Source organism: Poecilia mexicana, unplaced genomic scaffold (assembly GCF_051168715.1).
Source record: "Poecilia mexicana isolate PSO_F unplaced genomic scaffold, ASM5116871v1 scaffold_17, whole genome shotgun sequence".
Classification (NCBI taxonomy): Eukaryota; Metazoa; Chordata; class Actinopteri; order Cyprinodontiformes; family Poeciliidae; genus Poecilia; species Poecilia mexicana.
In genome coordinates this window covers 25,441,224-25,465,053 of record NW_028263386.1, presented here as the reverse complement: position 1 = coordinate 25,465,053, position 23,830 = coordinate 25,441,224, and the positions used below count along the sequence as shown (strand labels likewise).

Genomic DNA, 23,830 nt, shown 5'->3' with positions numbered 1-23,830 from the left:
AAAAATGTAACAGAAGAAACTCTGGAAGTTTAGTATGTATTTTCTGTCAAAACAATTTGACAAAAACCGTCCATGTGCATCAATACGTCAACATTTACCTTGAATTTACAGGCACCGCTGTAATAAGCGCTACATCTGGGGTTAGCTCCGCCATTGGGATGAAAAGTTCCACACCTCTGCCAGCGAAGCACGGATTAATGAGAAATGTGCAAAATCTGATTAAACGCATGCAAGACCAACAGCGTATCCATGTTGTCCTGTGCATCATTAAATCCCCTCGCTTTCAGCAACATTGCCACCATGCTTATCCCACACAAATCTAATCTCTTAATCTGAGACAAGCAGGAAAACGCCATATTTTCAAATTTTGGTAAATCTGGGATTAACTGCATATATTACGAAAGTCTGAGATTTCAAGAGATGAAACATTTACTGTCTTCACTTAGCAACACATAATAGCATAGATCCCATTTTTGTAATCTTGCCATGTACTACCTAAACATTTACAGGAAACAGTAAATTTAATATCGTCCATACCGATTGGTCAGATGAAAAAAAACAACAACAAAAACAATAGGCTTCGTACAGAGAAGGTAGTTTAAAGGTCACCTGGGAGCAACAAGGTGTGCTCTGCTGACAACCTCCTCACTGAAGTCAAAGTACCGAGCTCTGCACCTGGGGGATCTCCGCCACATTTTCCTTCAGCTCCACTTCTTCCCTTTTCATCCAGCGACAGAACGCAGCGATTCTGTGTCTGCTGACGGACTCAGACTCCTTTTTCCCTTTTCTGTCCAGTAAAGAGCGACGCACCAGGATAACGTCGGCTTGGCAGACGCTCGCAGGCTGAGCTGAGCTGGAACACTGGGAGTGGAAAGGGAGTCGCTCTGTTTATCTGACCGACTGTCCCTTACTACTCTGTATTAAAACCCAGCTGCAGATTAGTCAGCCTGTTCACTGTCTCTACTGACTTTCATTTGAGGTTTTAAAACCATGGAGGTTTGGAGGGGAATAATGGTTTAAAGTAGGCTCAATATATAGAATATGATTTATTTTAGAAATAATCACTAGTGTGCAGCTCACCCAATGGCCTGTGGAGAAAGTTACCCCGCAAAGATAAGCAGGTATGGACTCAATTTAGCTTAATTAGAGTAAGAAGCAATGGTTTCATATGAGAAATTGCTATCTGCTATGTTTGCTACATTATAATCCAGCCTAGTCACCAAAAGTTTAATTTTCACTTTTCTATAGTCCTACCAAACACCTCAGGATTCTGGTCGTGACATAAGCCACAGCACAGTTTTAATTTGACAAGTTGCCATTGTTTATACACTGCATGTCCAGAGCCCTCATCCCAAAAAGTGTCTTGAAAAGCCTGAAAGCTGGTTCATCTCACTGATGTGAAAAACTAAGCAGAACCAGACCGATATATTGTAAACATCCTGACAAGAAAACAGAAAAGACAAGCCAGCCACCAGAAATACATGCAGTGAAGATAAATACCAGGTATCTGCTAACCAGCACATTAAAGCTCCAGTATGTTACTTTTGTACAAAATATGTTTTTTGTTTTGTTTTGTTTTTTTACACATATTTGTTAAAACTGTCACTATGTTGTACAAGACAGGTAATCTGTGAAAAGATCAATTCCCCCCACCCCTATCCCCAAGCTACCACTGCCGTCTGAAGAAATGCACAGCTCAGGACCAAAAACAACCTATCAGAGTCAGGAGGAGGGTCTTACTGCTATCAATCATCCCCGGGCGCATGCTGCTAAATGTGCTAATGGTTGAGAAACATCTTACTGTTACAGGAAAACCCTTTTTCCGCTGTCATCAGTGGGCCATGCTAACTAGCCTTAGTATTCACAACAGGCTCTGCTATCAGTACGAAGCTGCAGCATGACAGAAAAAAAACAGGCGGAGGAGAAGGAGGGATGATCAACGCCACACGGAGGCCAATCGAACTCTGATTGGTTATTTCACGTGGTTCTGGATTAAACGCCACCTTGTTTCATGAACACGTGTACAGTGTGAGCGGTCAGGTCACATCCGAGCATCAGGTCATACAGAGTGAGAACATGAGTTATTGAGTCCTGCAATGTTGTCGAACAATTTGAGCAGGAGCTGAATACGACGACTACAAATGTTGCGCGGCTTTAGAGAATAAGAGCAACTGAGAACTTAATTTAACATCCTTTGGTGTGAACACTGCTACTGGATCAATAAAACTTGCAGCTTGTTCTGCTTTGTGTCAGAGGAAGCACTGAGGTAAGAGAAGCTATTTAAAAGGGAAGCGCTTTCCATATTATGCCGAAAAGTGTCTGCAATTCACTCAGGCTGCAAAAGTGAAAGGAAGAATGAGACAAGTTACAGAGAATGGAAGCAGAGGTGTCAACCTCCAACTCTTCTGGGCAACTTTTAAATGTGTCCCCAGGTCATCACATTTGAATCCAATTCCTAGACTAATGGCCTCTCTATCTGACTCAGGTATGTTGAAGAAGTTCGTGTTTACTGTTCCAAGTATACTTTTCCATGTTTGTTTAACATGGATTTGTGCCTCATCTCTGAGCTAAAAGGAGAAGCAGCATGCACCACTAATCTAGAACAAACTTCCAGAAAAGTGCAAAGATGCCAAAACACAGAGTTCCCTTAAATCAGGGCTAAAACCCCACCTGCATAGAGTTGCCTTTCATTCGCAATTCCTGGGACAAGAATGATATATTTGATGTGTGTTTGATGATTTTGACTAAATGTAATGTAACTGCTCGTTTCTCAATTAGTTACTGTGTTACGTTTTTTTTTTTTTTTTTTGCTGTGCAACACTTTGAACGGCCTTGTTGCTGAAATGTGCTACACAAATAAATCTGACTTGATCAAAACCGCCATTGACACTGGAAGCCAAGTGTTGCTGCTTCGCTATCAGGAGATGCAACATAAACTGAACGATTTGTTCTTCAATGTCCCTACAGACCACACACACACACACACACACACACACACACACGCACACACACACACACACACACACACACATGTTCACGCGCACGCACACACACGCACATGTGTGCACACACACACACGCACACACACACACACACACGCACACCCACGCACACACACACACACACACACACACACACACACACACACACACACACACACACATCTTAGGTTATTCCCTACAAAAACAAGAAAATGAACTAAAACACAATGGAAAACGAAGTGAAACTAGCACACGCTCCTACTGTACACACACACACAAAATGCAAAACTTTGAAGGTCATACAGACACAGGCTCATATTTTATTAATGCACTCTGTCTACAGTGATGGAAGATGCAACCCTAATTTAATAAAGTCAGCCAAGCAATCAGCAAACCATCTCCAGATTTCCTTTTGTAGAGCAAAGCTGCCCTGGTACATGAAGGCAAAACAATTTTCTCCATGTGGAGAAAATTGTTTTGCCTGTGTGTGTGAGCATAAAAAAAATAAAAAATTGTACACTCGTTTTTTTAAACGTGTTAATTTATTTGCTGATGTTTATTTAGATTTGTGTTGTGGTGAAAGAAAATCACTTTCACCTCCCAGAGCGTTCGTGTGGGCACAGAGTTAACTCAGATAAGCCAAACAGAAGCTCTGTGGAACATTTTCCACATCTGACTGGACAGAAACAATGTTTTTGGAGCCCCGAGGCTCAGCTGAAGCTGCCATAAAGCAAAGATAACAAAGGTAAGCCATTCGACAGAACTATATTTACATTTTTGAGCAATTCAATTTTGCTGGAAAAGTTTAGGGAGGATGAAAAAGCACCTGGGTCTTCATCTGCACGCCAAAAATTAAAATAAGTGCAACATCTTTTAAACCATGTTCAAACAGCAGAGTTCATCACAAGAATGTTTCAATATATTAAGAGAGCAGCTGTAAAAGAAGGTTTCCGTTGTTAAAATGGTAGTGGTTTAACTCCCATAATAGATCTAAAGCTCAGACATAGATCTGAGTTATGATATGCAGGCAGCTGTTTCTGGGTGATGTGACTGAAACGTCTATTAGTGATCTGCGTCACCCAGAGCCACTAGTGCAGCTACTTCAGGTCCCACAGTGTGTGCTCTAACCAGGCACAGAGGAGGGCTGAGGTTTCTGTCAGGGATCATTCTAGGTCAGAATGTACTAGAACAAATCATCATCATCATCATCATCATCATGCGTCAACTTTTGCAAACGTATTTCAAAGTGACATCAAAGAAGTTTGTTCATCACCTGCTTCTGAAGCGAGAGCTCTGAGGAACTGTGGGTTTCTGATCTAGATTAACAACAGTCAAACGTCAAATGTCTACCTACTATGCAGAAAAGAAAACACAATGCATAAAGAGCTTTTACTAGGGCTGCAGCGATTGCAGTGTTTTGGCCGACTGCTGATGACCAGCAAAAGCTTGACCTGCCAATTTGGATTTTGGCCATTGCCAATTTTCTTGGCTGAAATGTTGCTAATTAGTTTGCCTCTTGAGTTGAGGCACAACTAACTAACAAGTGACTCTTCAGAAAGACATAACAGCTTACTTTAAGTCAATAATTCCTAAGTATTGATGAAAAAGTAATAGTTCCACTGTCAGATTATTTCACTAATAAGTCATTTTTCCCTCTTTGTAAATGAAATTATCTGCCAGTGGAATTAGAAAGTTTTCATCAATTCTAAGGAATTATTTACTTAAAACAAGCTCCTACAACTTGCTGATGAGTTACTTCTGAGTTAGACGTTTTAGTCAGGTGTACTGAGATGTTTGTATCAGAAACTGGACAAAAAATACTTGGTATTAGAGGTTTTAAAGCACCCTTGATATCAATAATATTAATATTCTGCTGCTGAAACCTAGACTTGCATAGGGCAGTCACTCAGATCCACAACTTTTGGGGTGTGGCCCAAAAGATTTTTTTTTTCGTTTTTAAAGGATGAGCGCTTTGCAAAAATTGTACTTTATAAAAAACTCAAAGACCTAAATCGTCCAAGTTGTATTATTATTTTTTTTTATTGAATAAAATAAGCAATATTCAAGAATTTGAAAATGATTACCGGTAAGTTATTATACAACATGGCTAGAGGATATATCAAACCTACAATGCTGATGTACAGGACTAAATGTTAATGAACTGTAATTTGCATTAGTAACATAATTTCTCTTCTGTTGATAGGGCACCGACAACCATGCTAAAACCCCTTAAATTACTTTTCTGAGCTTCAATAAATCATTTAGGGATCACATCTAGATCTCTAAATGCTTTGAGTTGCTGCAATACGATTGGTTATTGTTATTTGTGTTAATAAATTAAATGGGTGCATCTCCTTAACTCATCGATGACTGAGTATTTGGCGCTTCAGGGAGACGAACAGATCACTCATGACTCATGTTGCTGTCAGGTGTGAATCGGTCTTAGATTCCTTTTCCTTTTTTTTTTTACAAGTTTTTAACAGTTTGACATGAGTTGTGCAGATTATCTTTCCTGGTTTATGTACTAATTAAGAAAGGGTTACACAAGGTTTTACACACTTCACCTTATAACTGAAGCAACAAACATGAGTAGGCACTAAATACCACTGTTTGCTTTCGGTTTGTGGACCAAGCCTTCAGAAAATTGTCTTTTTTCTTTTTTTTTTAATTTAGCAACATTCAAAGTCTGTTTCATCGCTATATAGAGCTGTAAATATTTCATTCAAAATCTGACAAGGCTGTTCTAAACTGCTGTCATACATGACATGCATTAAATGAATTTAATGCAGAGTTCAAGCTTGAGAGAAATACGATGAAGTCACAGCCAACATGAACAGGTTTTTTATGAATCATTAACACCTCACAGCCCACAGATGTCACTGGGTAATAAATCAAATGCACCCTTTCACTGGGAATATTCACAGCTCTGTCAGAGCTGCTATCTCTGACCTACTTGCCTAGTGACTTCATCCTTGATAGCCTGAAATAAATATTGTTCAAGTCCAAGTCAAAAGACAGTTTTATTAAGTATAGTTTTTCTCTGAAATCCAACTCAGTTAAAAAAATAAAAATAAAAAATCTCTTAGAAGTTGGAATTTTACTGATCAAATTAGTCTTCAGGAAATTTGGAGTTTGTAAATAAGTTTGTAAGTAAGTGATTCAGTTAGAATGGACAATTTGAGAGATAATTTCATACCAGATCATTACCTCGGCAATCAAAATCCAATTTAAATCAACAAAATCATTTAACATACTAACAGTAAGAAAATGTCAAAAAGTCTGATGTCTTTAGGAAAAGTTGTAATAGTTCAGAAACCTATTTGAAAGAAAGACACCAAGTTGCACCCACAGTGCAGATCAGTTGCAGATAAATTAACCATTTGATGTGGGACATTGAATGTGAGCAGCAGAATGATGAAAGCAGCAAATGAAAGGGTCACTGGGTGACTTTGAAGAGAAATCTTCACTGTGAAGTTTAAAGTAGCAATTCGAAGAACAAAGGATCCATCTGGTTAAGTGCATTTCAGCAATAATAAAAAAAACTATTTCACATCAATTTTCTGCATTGAATAACATCTCCCACTACTGTGCATTAAAGACAGACATTTATCATTTCTTTGCACTGCTGGGTGCTATTTTTTTTTTTTTTTTTATAAAAATGTTGCAAAACCCTGTGATCTTTCACTATAAATCAAGATTATGTTTATTGCTGATTTTTTAAGTCCTAAGACAAGAATAAAGAAACAGAATCATGAATTTTAAATTTACAAACAATTTGTGACAAATATTTGAGCAGAAGAGGAGGAAAGTTGAAGTTTTTGTCCTAATGGCCTCCCTACAGAAGCTACCTCTAGGGGGCGTGTTAGACTGATCTGAACCAGTCGTACCAAATCCTTTTCGCAGTAACAGAAGAGGAGAACCGCAGAGTTGTGTGACCAATTTCTGCATTTAACAAAATGAGACGCGCCACTTCTGTACGGTTTTGAAAAAGGGAGAAAGCACTGTGAAAACGATGGCCTCTTTTTATACAAGATGCCAACAGGATTATTTTATAGAAATAATAGGGATAATAAAATAGGAGGAATCTCAAGCTGTGTTTCCATTCACAAAACTGTGTCAAAATACATGTTGAAAAAACACAATTTTGCAGTTGCATTGACTCCATTAAATAAGAAACAATTAAAATCACACATGATATGTTTGTTCACACACTTAGTCATTAAGGTGCCTCACCTGTCAGGGTCGGCCTGCGTGATGTCGATGCGCGGTAGGGAGGCGATGGGCAAACTTGTGGGTCTTGTTCGGGTCATGGGATCTTCTTCTGGCGTCAGCGGCCTTCCCCGGTCCCTCTCCTTTTCTGCCTGTCGCCAGGACAACGGAGGCAGCTGTAGGTTACCAGAAAAGCGGCGGTGCACTTTGCACACCTCCACGCTAAGAGTGCTGCCGGCAGAGTATTGTCCCGCAGGAGGATCTGTATTCTCCTAAAGAAGCAAAAGATTTTTTTTATAGCTTTTACTTTTTGTTCAACATTGAGGAAAACTCAGTTAGATATTAGGATTAACATTATTAAAAGGAAGTTAAAATGGAGTATGTCCTAGAAATACATGTATCGCTTTTGTACATGTAGGACAAGTGAATTACAACACTGATAGGATCTGATATAACAATAATAATAGTGAATGTTAAGATGATAAATAACAGGTAGTCCATGATGTTGCGATGTGCTTTTGCGATTGTTGCAGCCTAAAATTACTAATTTTGTGGTACTCTTTTCAAAAAGTTGTGGTAAAAGTTCTGAATATTTTTTAAGCTTTATTTTTGCCATAACATGACCTTACAAAAATATTTCAATTGTTGCCCATAACCTTCTTGAAAAAGAGACAAATATTTAAAGTGCAAATAACATTTCCAAGTACTTGCAAGTATTCAAAAATACTTTGTAGAACAGACAGAGAAATTAAACATCCTAGATCATAATAATTGAAAATTCTTAAGAGTTATTGTAGATATTGTAGAGTCAGATATGGCTTTCAAGAGGCGACGTAAAACAAGAAGTTAAATTAGAATGGGTTCTAGGGAAAATGGTCAAGATTCAGACAAGTTTTGCGGTGATTGGTCAGAAATAAAGAAAATACACAAAATGTTCAAGTCAAATTTGCAGAAAAGTTACAATAACTGGTGAACATTGCAAGTCTGTGAACAATGAGTGAATTTGCGTTAATAGTTGCGATTACTACATCGCAACTTCTTAGACAGACTGAAATAAGAAAACTAAACACAAAAGGTAAGCATCACAGAAAGTTTTGGGGAAGAATGGACAAATGTTTAACACAACAAATAAAATCTTTTCAGAGACTCAAAGAAGAGAAATGATTTAGTCAGTAACCAGACAATCTGCCTGCCCTGTTCACAGCAGCAGCAACACTTGTCTTTTATCACTTTTCAGCTCGGAGAAGAAAAACGACTCATTTGATCCACTTGACCCCTGAACTGGCAATTGACATGTTTATGAAGCTGCCCCGGATATAAATCGTGCCCTTAATGTGAGCGTTTAAGCAAGAAGCCCAAAGGGCCGGGCTGGAACAGCGGGGCTGTAAACAAGCCAAAGCACTGGGGGAAACAGGAGTGGGCTGGCACAGCTCATTTCCTTCCACTTTATGTTCACCACATACAAGAGGAAATGAAACACGCCAAAAGTTTTCAAATGAGGGAGGTGTGGAAGCTTCATGACGACAAAGCGGGAAGGGGGCGGGGGAGGAATTCCTCGTGGACGAGGCAGGCAACAAATTGTCTGTTGTCAGTGTGTGTGGGGTGAAAGCAAGTGGACAAAGAGGATGAGTGGGCAAGAGACTGAATCTGACAGAAAGTGAGAATAAAAAGATGAGAGCTACAGTCTGGCCAGGTCTCAGAACTTACAAATATTTCATTTAATGGATGTTGCAAGTCTTTACTTCCTCTTATTACCTTTGGTCATTTAGGATTGGGGATTTTTCAAATCAGTTCCAGTCAGATGTTATATTAAAGTTTATAAATCAATGCCAGGTGAATGCCCGAAAACTGAGTAGCTTAAAGTGAGGTAAATTAACAGAACAAATCTCATCATTACCATGGTGAACATTACTGTTTTATATTTTAGTCACTGTCCAATGGCTGATGCTGAAGTATCTGTTCTACATCAGTGGTCCCCAACCTTTTTCCGGGGGTGGGGGGCGGGGGGTGCAGAGGGAGTGAATCGTCAGATAAGGCTTCTGCATGTTGGTGTTCCCGCTAAATCCTGAATATACCCAATTTGGGTTGTCTTGGCCTTTTTATCACAGCCTGTGGGGTTTACCCTGACTGGGAACGAGAATACAACCTGCTGAATGTGACAGGTAGCCAATCAGAAAGCGCGGTGACGTAAGAACAGAGGGGAATCCCAAACAGCTGACATATCACGCAACTGTGAGTCTGGTGGATATCGGAGATGATATGTGGAAATGTTTCTTATTATATGTAAAGGTCGTTATTATATATGTTCATGTTTATTCAGTTAAAAATGTTAATTATGAAAAAACATTCACCTCCAAATCATAGTGCAGCAAATAGAGCGGCTGCTCCCGCTGTCTTTTATCCACCGCCTTTTCTTTTTGTTACGTCTTTTATCTCTTAAAATGACTCCACAATCTGCCACTATTGCTTCTACATCGTCATCCGTGTTTGGTTATTCTAAATTCCCGCTAGGGTTTTGTGGATTTTCTTCTGGAATGGCGATGTTTGTGACTGGAATCGGTTTGTGTTGCTCCTGCCCTGTGGCTGGAGACACAAACTGATCGAATCTGTTGTTCTTTTATCAGCTCTGTGATCACAGAGGTTTGGAAAATCGTCCGACAATCCTTAAATCTTGCCGTCTAAACCAGACTTAAGACTCACAAGCTCTACTCATCTCCTCTCGACCACTGCCCAAACGCTCTCTGACTCTGGTCGCTATGGTAACGTTTACATATCCCTTCAAAATAAGATACAGATGCGCCACAAAAACGAGCATTTTACTTTCGTGAAAATTTTAACTCACGATAATGACTAACAGGAGCCTTGAGCTTGTTTCTCTGCAACGAGACGGTCCCATCTGGGAGTGATGGGAGACAATGACACCTGAAGTGTTGCTTATATCCACAGCCTGCTTGGTCTCCAGTGGCGAAGCAGTTTGAAGCTTCATTCCCTCATTAGCAGCCGGTCGCCGGAGTCAGAGCCGGCTAGCTTTACCGCGGTGATCGACGCATGTTACACAGAGCGGCTTGTAATGTTTGACTCACCTACCGGTCCGGGATAAATCCATCCTCCTGTCTCTTCTCTGGGCCTTTTCCCCTTTGCAAAGAAACTTTCCAAAGACATCTGATCCGTTTCTTACTCATTTTGCTGCCTGTGGGCTCAGTGTTGGCGCACAAGTAACTGAGAGAATCCGGTTAAAGGATTTTCAAAATAAAAGATCCTCCAGACTCAAATAATACATAAAACGGAAATATTTAATTATTTCTTGCGTGGCCCGGTACCGGTCCACGGACCGGGGGTTGGGGACCACTGTTCTACATGATAGAGACAGATATTTAGAAAAAATAAAAAGGTGTTTCTGCAGGTCTGCTTTAATGTCCTGCTCCAGTTCAGGGAAAATGGGTTCATATCCCAACCACAATATTCCGTATCTGATTTTTTTCAGTGATGAAGGAAGAAACATTGACGTCGAACGGGGTTACCAAGTCCAAGCCTAAGGGTGTTGGTGAAGGAATGAACCTAAAAGTAGCAGGATAGTAGACTTTGTTTATTCTTATTTCCTAACTTGCACTCTGAGTGTTTTTGTGTTTAGCACTCATGCTTTCTCCCGTATTCCTGTGCCTCCAGTCAAACCATGTGGCAAGAATACGCAGAGTTTTCTCCCGATCTGTAGCCTTGAATCTTGTGCTAAGCTTAGTTATTTTAAAATGTTTTGGGAGGACATTGGTGTTCAGTGAGTTTTTCCTTGCCATTGCTGACTGTTTTTTTTCTGTCTGTGTGGATAGGAGAGCTGAGCTGAGTCGAGCCCCGCCACCAGGTAATGACAGTAACTAGTGTGCGCCTTATGCTGGTAGCCGATAAAAACAAATTCTGAGAAATTCCACATTTTGTTGTAGATTCTATTTTGTTTTGTTCTGTTCCACAATTCAATCCACGTTTTCCTCATCGATCATAGGGCCCTACTTGTTGTCCTGCTTGGCAGAGGCGTCTAATACAAACTTCTAATTTGGCTGGTTGACAGTGTTTGCTTTAAAAAATGATGTCTACTGACTTTCAGACAAAACGGGGACAGAGAAAGACAAAGTATGAAAGACTTGTATGTTGTGTACTAATATGTTGTACAGTTAAGTTTTCCCACTTACGGTGGTAAAGTTAGCACCTGCTACCAAGCTTCCCATTAGCGCTAAACTAAAAGGTCTCTTTCAGTTTTTGTACGAGTTTAAATTCCATTTGATCAATTTATTGAAAATCTAAATTGCCTGGAGCCAGGTTATATGGTTTAATTCAACAATGAGGGAAGGTTGTGTAGATCAGTTAGTGAAACCTTTAATTTGTCTCTGAAAACACAAAAAGTACCATTTTCAATGCTCTTCTGGTGATTTATTAAAATTGGAGAAACATAAAAAAAACATTCAGTTGTGGAGTGGTACATTCTACATCAGTCACTGAATATCAAAAACATGGTTTGTGATTTGTGAAAGCTTTGTAAACACACACACACACACACACACAAACAAACAAACAAAAAAGAACACGGGTATTCTTAGTTTTTCCCAAAATACAACTAAAAGCACGTCCCACCTCACTCTTGTAACCTTAACATCGTCCTTGGCGTTCACATAGGTGGCTCAGTCAGTACATTTTTTAAGCTAGAATGGTTTTAACATGTCGTTTTTTACGTTTTGTTAGCCTGAATTACTGTGGTACCCAAAAGTTCCTTTGTTTTAAAAAAAAGTTCAATTGAAGATTGAAAGCTCCTTCTAAACAAAAGTCACTACCACTGAATGCAGGGATGCACAAAGCCAAAAATCAATAAGACTGTTAAATGCAAAACAGAGACCTGACAATAAGAGCAAAGGTCTCTGATAAAATAAACATAAACTCTGATAGTTTTTCAGGGCTGATTGGCAGTAAGGACAGCTCTGTTGACTCTCTTGCTCTTTCCAGGGAAAGCAATTTGTCTGATTTATTGCCTCCATCTATCCCAGATATATTGTGCCTGCAGCAGAGCATCACTGAAGATGCAGCCTGACAGGACACGACTACTCTAACCACTGATCCCAGACTCTTGTCAAATGAATATTAAAGGTAGCCATCCCTTGTCAATAATTCAGGGCTTTTGATGTTTCACTACTAAATAATTTTAGCTATTTAATACCAATATCAGATTTCAAGAAATGAGATTCTAATACTCTATGATCTCTACTCGGTCCAATTTGCATTGTAATATTCAGCTGCTTTACTCCCAGTGAACAGTTCTGTCTGACATATGAGATTGTGCAGCAGTTATGTTGCAGTAAAAAGCTTAAGTCTGCAGTATGTGTAATAAAAGGCCGTGGGAAAACAATGAACCTTGCAGGAAGTTGGAACAGCTATATTCTGTGATAATAGAGTTTCTTGGTACAGAAAAAAAAAGTCTGCTGTTCTCTGGGGCGCTTCCAGGAAAGCTTTTTGAAAGCAGCTTTCATAAATGAGGTAGGTGTGCGACAGCATCTAACAGGCCCGCTCTGCGTGGTGACTGAACTCTCCAGTGATTATTGAACTCACGGTTTAAAGATTCAAGAAGCAGAATCTCAATGAAAGGTGGAAGATGAAAACTCAAGAATTTTGTTCGTGTAAATAACTCAAGTAATAAAGCCTGCTGATTTACATTTGAATGAAATTATACACCAAGGTTTAATGATGCACTCAACTCAAGGAGGTGCAACACGCCATTAACTGACGAAGTGTACAGTTAACTTGCTTGTTCATCAAGTTAACTGTAAATGAATAAATAAATAGCTCTTCTTGAGGAAAACGCTGCAGTGATGAGAAATATTTTCATCATCATCTGAGACCTGGTTTCCACCCCTAATTATACATGAATTAAAGACTCCTGTGGTTATTCTATGCATCAGAACTACAGTTGCTAATTCATTATTTACTTGCTTATAGATGGGTGGATCACGTAATGAATTCATAACAAGTTCATAACAAATTGTTTCTGGTGTGAAGGTTTGCCACAGATTTTTAAAAGTGCACACATCATAACCCGATCTGTCACTATTGTTCTTTGGCTTTAAAAGGTTATTAATTGCCTATTTTTAAAGAGGCAGTATTATCCAAATTAAACTTTTTTGAGCTTTACAAAATGATATAATGTTATTCCCTCATCAAAAGCATACCTAGAATGTTGTCTTGATTCTTTCATAGATATCTGAGAAATTCTTTAGTCTCCATGGCAACCATTCAGCTATGCAAAACGCCTGGGTGGACCTAGCCTTTGAGGCTCAGCTCCTCCTCTGAGCTGCAGTTTCCACACTGCCACACAGAGCAGCCTCCCCCCGCGACTCCCTCACTCAGCTCCTTCAGACTAGCCAGCAGCAATTAGCAAACACCTGTTGGAACTGCACAACTGCTGAGCTCATTATAGGAGCTACTTCTCAGTGAAACTCTGATGAAAATGTTGTGAAAGGGTTGATGGAAGAAAAAACATTGTGATGACTTTCTGAAGACAGAGTTTCAGGAAGAGCAGGAGTTTCTAAAGAGATAGAGGCCAATTTGAAAGCAAATTTTCCTTTAAGTCATACATATAGCATTTTTGTAACAACTGAAGTTAATATAGTTACTTAATTGTGCTATAAAACGGCACTATGTGCCTGGAATACACATAATGCTGCCTGTAAGGCAGTGCAGATGCATGTCCTTTAGTCTAACCTAACCTTGCTCTGCGAGGTTAGCAGAGCCCATTGGATCTTTACATTAATGTCACCATCTGTTCCAGGATCCTATTATCAATCACTTGCGGATAATTAGGATAACTGCAGTTCAACTTATTTTAATATCTTTAATTTCTTCACATTTCTTTTAGGTGTAAAAAACAAAACAAAACAAAAACAAAAAAAAACCCAAGAATTTCTTGTGCTCTGTTTGTTAAATAATGATTAATATATGCTGTGGTATGAGTGGCCAGAGGACCAGAGGGAGGCCAGTCGCAGCAGGGACACTTTCATCATCAGGGTCTGGCCTGTCCTCTGAGCTCCATTTGGAGGATGTCAAAGTAAACGATCTGGCTTTCCTGCCCAGCAATAAACACCAGTGGTGTAGAGGAGAAACAGATGGCCCTCTCTGTCACATTTTTGTCCTTTTTTCCTTTTATCCATACTTCAAATCAGTCTATGCTCTGAATGTTTTCTGCAGAGCATGTCTTTACTCTTATCATGCTCTGGCTCATTTAGAAGTATGAATACTGTGCAGTTGCTTATACACAAATATAACACTCCATCCTAAAATATGAATGTACACACACACACACCCTCTTGTGTCCCTCTCCGCAGTGTGTCCTGCTGAATAACGGTCTGTTGTGAATAATACAGTCATCTGTTAATGAGTCACAAACCACCTTCTGGACATGTTGTGCCGCACTGCCACTGTGTTTTTCTGCTACACCACATTGTGTCTTCTTGCTCAGGAGCAAAGCGGGTGGGTAGGGGTGTGTAGATTTTCAGAAAGTGTGTCCATCAGTGGGTGAAAGGTGAAAGGCAGAAATTGAAATGAGAAAAAAATACACAAATCTAACGAATACAAGGACAGAAAAACAGATGAACGGTTGGAAAATTCGGCACTTACCTCGCCGGGTACAACTCCATGAGCACTTCTGCTTTTCTTCATCTTGAGAGACTCTTAATCAGACTCACTTTGGCACCTCTTCTCTGTCCAGCTTTGAAAAGCTTCAGCAGTCCTGCAAACGGGAGACAGAGAAGGGAAGGCACACACAAGGTTACAAAATCTGTGTGTATCTGGATATTTAAAGTTATAAGGCAAGGCCAAGTTTATTTATAAAGCACAATTCATATCAATCAATCAAATTTTATTTGTATAGCACATTTTAGTAGCAAGGCATTTCAAAGTGCTTTACATCATAAACAAAAAACACAAAGTCATGCAACATGGAATCAACAATCAAAACATGACATTAAGTCAAGTGCCATCGTTAAATTTGTAATTGACTACGTTTCAAATACATCTCTAAACAGGTGGGTTCTTAGGCGAGATTTAAAGGAAGTCAGTGTTTCAGCTGTTTTATAGTTTTGTTAAAGATTTGTGGTGCATAGAAGCTGAATGCTGCTTCTCCTCATTTGGTTCTGGGGATGAGGAGGGGAACCAGTTGCTCTGTCTGCAGTCGATGTTTTATCAGCTTGTTTGTCTTGGAATAGTTTGCTCCTGATACGCGGAGGGTTCCATCCTACTCAAACATCCTTGAGCCTGTTCTTCTGAAGCGATGATCACGTTGTTGTCCTTGTTCTTGTTGATAAAATGAAAAAGGTCTGGAGTGAGAAACTTTATCCCATGTTTATTAATATTGCGTCCGCCTCTTCCAAAAAAGGTGAAAGTGCTGCCAATAGATCCAGACGTTATCAATGAAGGTCACTGAGGGAGAAGGGATGAGCAGTCTGTACATAAGCATGATTGACAGCGCCAAGACCCTCCTCCTGGTTCTGACTGGTTGTTTCTACGTAGCACTGGGAGAAGAAGAGGAACTCAATTTTTTCAGATTATCTGTCTTTTACCATGCTGTAATGACATACGACTTTTTTTTAAAATGTGTTAAAAATTACATACTGCAGCTTTAAATAATAGTTTGACCACTTTCTCAAACATCTTATTTAGGTTAATGCAGTGTTTTTCAACCACTGTTCCGCGGCACACTAGTGTGCCGTGGAAATTATTCAATTTCACCTATGGTACCGTATTTTCCGGACTATAAGCTACTACTTTTTTCCTAAACTTTGAACCATGCAGATTGTAGCCCGGTGCGGCTTTTCTGTGTATTTTTCTTCAACCACCAGGGGTCTCTCTAGCAGGAAGTGAATCATTAGAAGTCAAGATTGTAAATCAAAGAAGAACGCGTTAATTTTCATTTAGAACCACATGCTAGCAGCAGGCACGACGGAGAAATGTTTTCAAACTCATATGATGCAGCTTTTAAGTTGAGGTCTGTCGATCTGCCACTACAGGAGGGAAATAAAGCCGCTGCACTTAAACTCGGTATGAACGAAACCATGGTTAGTAGTGGCTAGCGGCATAATCATGTAATTTTCTTACCGCTAGATGGCAGTAGGTACAGAGCATTTTACATTAAAACAAGAGAATTAGTGATGCATGAATGTTACAGGTAATGGTGAAAGCATTGTATCTAGCAAGACTGTGACGACAGTGATGGAAAAGACAGTGAAGCTCAGCAGTAGTTGGAAAGAACATGGGTCCATTTCCCACAACATGTCTGTGTGAAGTGAGCTTCTCAAGCCTGGATACTATAAAAACTAAAACCAGAGAGAGACTGAGAGCTGATGAGGAAGAGCTTTGTCTTTCTTCAATTTCTGCCAGGAAATCAGCTGTTTTCATCCAAATATGCACAGGTTTCACACTAGGTGGGTAAAATATACAGATATCGACATTTTGTACATGTAAATCTTCATATTGTAACAGTGAAATGTTTCCCAAATATTATTGCTTCTTTCAGAATAAGAATTATTTTCTGTATTCTGGTTAAAAGAATGCTTGTGAAATAGTTTGTAAAACACTTTGAAATTTTCTACAACTTCTTTAAATTTAACACCACAGTGTTGTGGCTGTTCAGGTGTATTTTTGAAGTGGACATGTTACTTGCAACTTGAAATAAGAAATGTAAAATGTGATAAAAATACATTTTTGTGTTTATTTGATTCCTATTCAAGACACTTTGATAAGAATGACTATATATGTAATATAGGCAACTACAGAGTATCTTTGTTTACATTTTTGGTTGGTGGTGTGCCTCGAGATTTTTTCAATTAAAACAGTGTACCTTGGCTCAATAAAGGTTGAAAAACACTGGGTTAATGGACTGAATACATGAACTAACCAACAAAAACCGATTCGTACTACAGCCCGTAATAATAAACAAACCCACAAACATTCATAGACTGACACACAGATCTGCTGGCAACCTGGGACTAAGTGCCCTAACATGTGGTAGGAAGGATGCTGGAATAGATCCCAAAACCTTCCAATTGTGTGGCACAGCTACTTTTCCCAGCACCCTTCTTGTATCTTACAAAGTGATCAGAATAAGTTGAATCTATATCTCCAGGTCAAACCGTTACAAAACTGTAATAGATGTTTTCCTTCACATAATGTAAAGTAGCTGAGACCACACACACACATCAGCAGTGCCCTGCTTTGGGTGCGCTCATTAAAGTAAGGCTCATTTGGGTTATCATCCCTAACTTTTGTCTATTCCACTGTAACTAAAGTAGAGTGTTTACAGAGTATTTAAGATCCACTATCTGGAAGTGTTGGAGTGAGTTTGTAAGAATTAAAAGGCATCACCCCTCGGTGTAGAGGGAATCTTACAATCTGATATCAATATCTATCTGCAAGATCTGAAATGGCAGGGAAGTCTAAAGTGGTGCAAATGAGAGCAATCTGCAATGAAGCAAGCAAGCAGGGTGTTCAGCTTTCAGAAGAAAGATTTCTAAGTGAGAGCTCTGTAAAAAAAAAAAAAAAAACTAAGGTAGAGAGAAAAAATGTGGAAGAGATGAGGGAGAAAAAGTTTTTCATAAGCTTTTTTTTAACGGTAATATGCAATATTTAGAATCAAAGAGACATAAAATTAAGAATGAAAAGCTCTACAACAGCAGGAAGCCTTCAAATGACAAATCCATACAGTTTGAAACGGATATTCATGCACTCCAAAGAATGAAATGCAGTCGGTCCTGATTCAGACAAAGCCAATTTTAAATTGCCATCATTGAGGTTGCCATGACCCTCTAATAGAAAAGTAATAAAAATAACTATAACCATGGATGGAAAAAAAAAATAGAAGACAGAAATGAACCATTTTCATAAGACATGACATTTTCTCACGATAACAATTATACTACCTCAGTGATAAGAGAGCTGCATCTTACGCAGCCTGGTCTGTGTTGCCTGAAGTCAATCTTCTGTCACTGGTCAGCCAGCTCTGGAGGCAGTGACTGTACCCTCATCAATAACAGAACAACCAGAGTCGGCGGAAAATGACCACAAGGCAGGCATGAGTGACTAATCAATGTGACAGAAAGGTATCAATGTTTTCCATGTCTGTATTGACCCCAGCTGAGTTCCACCAACATCAGCCCTGCCTGGCTGGCCCTGCCTTGTGGTTCATGTAGGGGTAGGACTTTTGCTGCGACTGCAAATGAAGCTGTTTAATTGCAAAAGATCATTTATCTGCTGAAAGCTAAAGAATTTTGCTCTCGGCCTCCAAAACACACAGCTGTGTGTAATGTTACAGCTGCTTCCTCCAGGCTGACGTAGACAGCTAGCCATCTCTACCTGGCTAGCATAACAGCTAAGATGGCAAAAGAAAAATCATACAGGTATTTGGCTTTATTTAGGATCTGAAACTGCTGATGGTTAATAACATGAACAGCTGAGCCACATCAGGTGGAAGACGTTCGGAGGAATTGTTCAATCTTTAAATTCAATTTGCTTGTTCAATAATTCCATACCACACGACATGTCAAAAGTATGTTTTACATCAAACAAGCAATAGCTGTTTGTTTTCATTTCATTGCAATCCAACTCTCAGGTCAACTTCTGGATTCAATAAACCATAAACCCCTCTCTGAAAAATAAGTAGGTATATCTGCAGGTTATATGTGGTGGATCTGAATTCAGTTTTAAAGTATGAATGATGGGGGAAAAAAAGACTCATATATTTCATATAAAATATTTTTAAACTGTTTGACAAGGAATGTTATTACTGCTTACATTGAGATGGAGGAGGATTTTTGAAATAAGAAGGAAAATAACATACTGTACGGTAAACAGAGTTTGCTTAGCATGACAGCATAGCATCAAAAACAAATTTCCAGATAATACATTTCTAATGTTTGAAACAGCATTACCACAAAATATACCATAATATACAGCATCCTGAATAATCTTACTCAAACCCTAACCAAATTTAGAGGACAGCAATTTGACTAAGTGGGTGTGGGAGCTGAAGACCTAACCACAGGAACTGTCAGTCTGAGAAAGTAATTTCTTAGCTTCTATTATGATGTAAACTACTATAATATTGATCTAAGCCATTCAAACCGTAATGAGGATTGGGCGGGGGGCTTGGATGTGACATTGTATTAAAACTGCAGTCAACATTAGCTGAGAGTGAAAGTCCAAACACAGAAAGGGGAAGTGAATACTTGATCATTTTCCAAACAAACCCTGAAAATTAAACTGAACACTTTTGGTTAAAGTTTATATAATGTCACCTTCCTAAAATAATGGCCTAAGTCATTTTTTCCTATAGATGGTTTTGGTAAAAAAAAAAAAAAAAAAAAAATCACTTTTGGCAAAAAAGGACAGGTCATTATTTTTGGAAGGTGACAGTTTTATATATTAAAATGTCACAAACTATAATTACTGTCAGTTCAGAAATGTATTCTTTTTCCAGGTAATTTTCTTACATAAAAAGCTTGGTCACCTTGGTCTTGCTTAACATCTAAAATTATTTCTCAGTTGTGGAGAGTGGTCACATTGTGTTCATTACAGTAATGGCCTTTTTGGAGAAGAGTATGCCTTCCTGTCTTGCACACAAAGTAGAAGGTTTATTCAAAGTTCAAAAAGTAAATAAATGTAGCTAAAAGTGTTTTTTTAATAGAAAGAATTATGTAATTATTCCTTAGCAACCTTTGATTTCCATTTTACCACCCATGCCATCCTTCTCACTTATATTGCTGACTGTATATATGGGCAAATTACTCAATAAAGTAAGGCTGTGTAGCCGGGTTAGAGTTTTATAATGGGTAACCAGGGGAGTTCTCTGAACCTCAAAGAGACCACTTATCGAGAACTTACCCAAAACATACAATTAAATGTTTCAAGCTCCAGTCAAGACGATATTCTTCACCCTCCCTGTAGTCATACTGTTTAGGATTCAACCTTAGGAAAGTAAGAATCCCAAAAAATGATGTTTAAATTCTTGGTAGAAAACCAATGAGAACTATTAACAGAGGGTCTTTTCCATGCAACTAGTTCCAGTGCTAATGTGTTAATGTTTTCATAGCAACATTACAACAACATTAAAATGGCTGCCATAACTCCTATCTTAAAAAAACCTGGTGCTGATTGCTACAATCTGAATAATTTCCGTCCTATCTCCAACTTGCCTTTCATCTCTAAAATTCTTGAGAAGATAGTAGCATCGCAACTTCACACTTATTTATCCAACTATAACCTCTATGAACTGTTTCAGTCTGGTTTTCGTCCCCTCCATAGTACAGAAACAGCTCTTATAAAAATCACTAATGACCTCCTTATGGCAGCTGACTCTGGCTTACTGTCCATTATTATCCTACTTGATTTGAGTGCAGCGTTTGACACTATTTGTCATGACACCCTACTTAATAGACTGTCTTCCATTGGTATCACTCAGACCCCTCTAAACTGGTTTAAATCATATCTTTCCTGCCGCACTCAGTTCGTTCGGATCAAAACCTTTTCTTCCCAACCTTCCTCTGTTACATCAGGAGTTCCCCAGGGCTCTGTCTTGGGGCCCCTTCTTTTTATTATTTATCTCCTTCCCCTGGGTAATATCTTTCGTAGATATAACATTGATTTTCACTGTTATGCAGATGACACCCAGCTTTATGTTTCCAGTAAGCTCTCCTCCAACCTTCCACCATCCTCGCTTACTGACTGCTTGACTGAAATTAAATCCTGGTTCTCCTCTAATCTACTTAACCTTAATAGTGATAAAACGGAGGTCCTTCTCATTGGTACTAAATCTAATCTGGCCAAAATCAAAAACTTTAGTCTTGAAATTGATAACTGTTCTGTTTCCCCCTCCCCTCAGGTAAAGAGTCTGGGTGTTATTCTTGACAGCACTCTTTCTTTCCAGTCTCATATTAACAATATTACCCGCTCAGCTTATTTTCATCTACGCAACATCAACCGTCTTCGCCCCTCCCTTTCTTCCCATTCCGCTGCTATTCTTGTTCACTGTCTTGTGACATCACGCCTGGACTATTGCAACTCCCTTCTGTTTGGTCTCACCCAGAAATCTCTTCATAAGCTCCAACTGGTCCAGAACTCAGCTGCCCGTATCATTACTAAAACCCCATCCATGCACCACATCACTCCTATCTTGCAAAGACTTCATTGGCTGCCTACCAAGTTCCGTATAGAATACAAAATTCTTCTGTATACTTTTAAGGCTCTTCACAATTTTTCCCCACTATATCTTTCCAATCTTATTCATATTGCCACTCCCTCTCGTTCCCTCAGATCATGCTCCTCCATCCATTTGTCTGTCCCCTCTGTTCGTCTTACTACCATGGGGAGCAGAGCTTTCAGTCGCTCTGCTCCCCAACTCTGGAACTCATTACCACCTCACCTTAGAAACATAAAGTCACTCCCTAAATTTAAAACCGAACTTAAAACACACCTTTTTAGATCTGCCTTTTCAATATGACACAATTGGTTTGCTTGATTTTTATATAGATTTTTTACATAGATTTATATATAGATTTCATATAGATACATTGTTGTGTATCTATCTGATCTATTTTTAATTGCTACATTTTTATTGTTGCTGTTACTTTTCGCTCTTTGTACGGTGTCCTTGAGTGCCAGAAAGGCGCCTTAGAAATAAAATGTATTATTATTATTATTATTATTACACAATCCTATGGAATTCATTTCTCATTTTTGTAAGAACTGAGAAATAAAATCTAATTTATCTCTCATAGAAGCAGATGCTACCTCAGCTCCATCTCTTTGATTGGTCAAAGGAAGGAACCACTTTCTGTCATGGAAACAACCAGTGAAAACATTGATATTTCTTAAACTCTTTAATGTGCTTAAATGTTAATGTTAATGTGCTTAAAACATCGAAAACCATGTGGGTGTTTTAACACTTCCACTTTTGCAGTTTTGCTTAAAAAAAAAAAAAGCACTTATGTGGCATGTTTGTGTGACCCATCTTAGTGTGTGGTGAAACTGGTGTGAGCGCATATGTCTATGTAAGCAAACAATAATTTGTGGTGTTGAGAGTCTGTTCCTGACCCTCAGGACCAAACAAAAACATGAAATATTTGTTACATACGCAAAGCACTTTGTTGAAACACAAACAACTGTGTTCACAACTCAAAGCGTATTCCTTGGATGAAAACAAAACCGACATGTCAAAAATACTCCAGGAAGTGGCAGAAATTACAAAGCAAAACTGCAGGATTTAAGAAAAATACAAGAGAATACACTTGGACATTGTGGCATGTGCATGTGATATATTTCCCTTCGCAGTTAACTCATATCCCTACTTTTGAAAAGCTTGCTATGCCACTGTGATCAATATTGTCTTCTAATAATCCAATTAAAGGTGACCTGAAGAGAAATTGCTAAGACTCCGCCATTAGCTCTGCAATGAATGTGGACAGCTTAGCCTGAGAAAGTGACTGCATTCCGACTCCAGTATATAAAGGTTTGCTGTTTTTTAGGGATATAGTTGAAATGACTTGTCATCTTTGCTTCCTCTGCAAAATCCCCCTCCCTGATGACTGGCTGCAGCTGTACGGTGATTAGTTCCTGCTGCAAAGGATTTGAATGTTTAACTGTACATTAGGACTTATTGTGCCAGAGCTTCCACTCATGAACAGGAAACTGAGATGTTCTGCACAATTTACATCTCAAGGACAATGCAAAAACAATTAACTGGAACTCATTTTGTTACATATTCCACTCAGCAGTGGAGGCTCAATAATTAACGTTCTTAAAGTACAATAAAATGTAAATTCACTGATTGTCAATTAGTAAGACTAAACTTTTTTTTTTGTGCATAATTTAACAATTGTCTTCAATTTCAGAAGTTGACAGAGATTTTCATAATATTTAGAGTTACCTTTTAAACTTCCTTCTATAAACTTCTGACATCAGTTTGATTGAATTCTATCCAATTCTTCCTGGCCTGTATAACTAAGTCAGGTTTGTAGGCTGCCTTGCAATCATACACACACACACACACACACACACACACACACACACACACACACACACACACACACACACACACACGCATGCATGCACGCGCACACACAGCTCTGCACACAAATTTTCCATGTCACTGGCATAAGTGCTATAATGGACACTCTAAAAAATCGACTATGCTGTTCTTTGGCAACTTCGTAACTAATTAGGATCATTTTCCATTTGGAAGTCCCATTTAATCCCCCGTGGCTTCATCTACCTGAGTGATGTTGTGAGATGTTTCAACATTTCCACATAATGTTCATGATCAAGTACATCAGTCCTTTTTTGCTGTAAATCTTCCTCATGGCATGAGTCTACCCTGTACAGTTGGGATGGTGCTCTAGCACTTTTACCCTTTTTCCTTCAAATATAACACTGGTCAATATGGCCAAACCTTTTAATTGTAGTTTCATCAGACCAAATTTCTCTAATTATTGTTTTGTGTCAATCCTAATGGAGATAAAACACTAAAAGCCTGATTTATTGTCAGACAGTGCACAGACAGATCAGTTTATCTAATGTACAATCAAATAAATTTTGTCCAGTTAGCCAGAGTACATTAGATTAAC

The 23,830-nt window shown here is 38.9% G+C and overlaps 1 protein-coding gene across 2 annotated transcripts in view; it reads right to left on the bottom strand.

Annotated features, from left to right (window-relative positions):
- The window catches only part of pde4bb (phosphodiesterase 4B, cAMP-specific b), a 75,576-nt gene that overhangs the window by 41,505 nt on the left and 10,241 nt on the right, over positions 1 to 23,830 (bottom strand). The window contains exons 3-4 of one of the 2 annotated variants that reach the window (XM_014995561.2): positions 14,838 to 14,949; positions 7,215 to 7,462 (exon numbers count right to left, since the gene is read on the bottom strand). In XM_014995561.2, coding sequence (XP_014851047.2) covers positions 7,215 to 7,462; positions 14,838 to 14,879 — 290 coding nt within the window. In that variant the 5' untranslated portion in view covers positions 14,880 to 14,949. Of the gene's footprint in view, positions 1 to 609; positions 720 to 7,214; positions 7,463 to 14,837; positions 14,950 to 23,830 lie in introns of those variants that run through there. The other variant, XM_014995563.2, reaches the window with a different exon arrangement.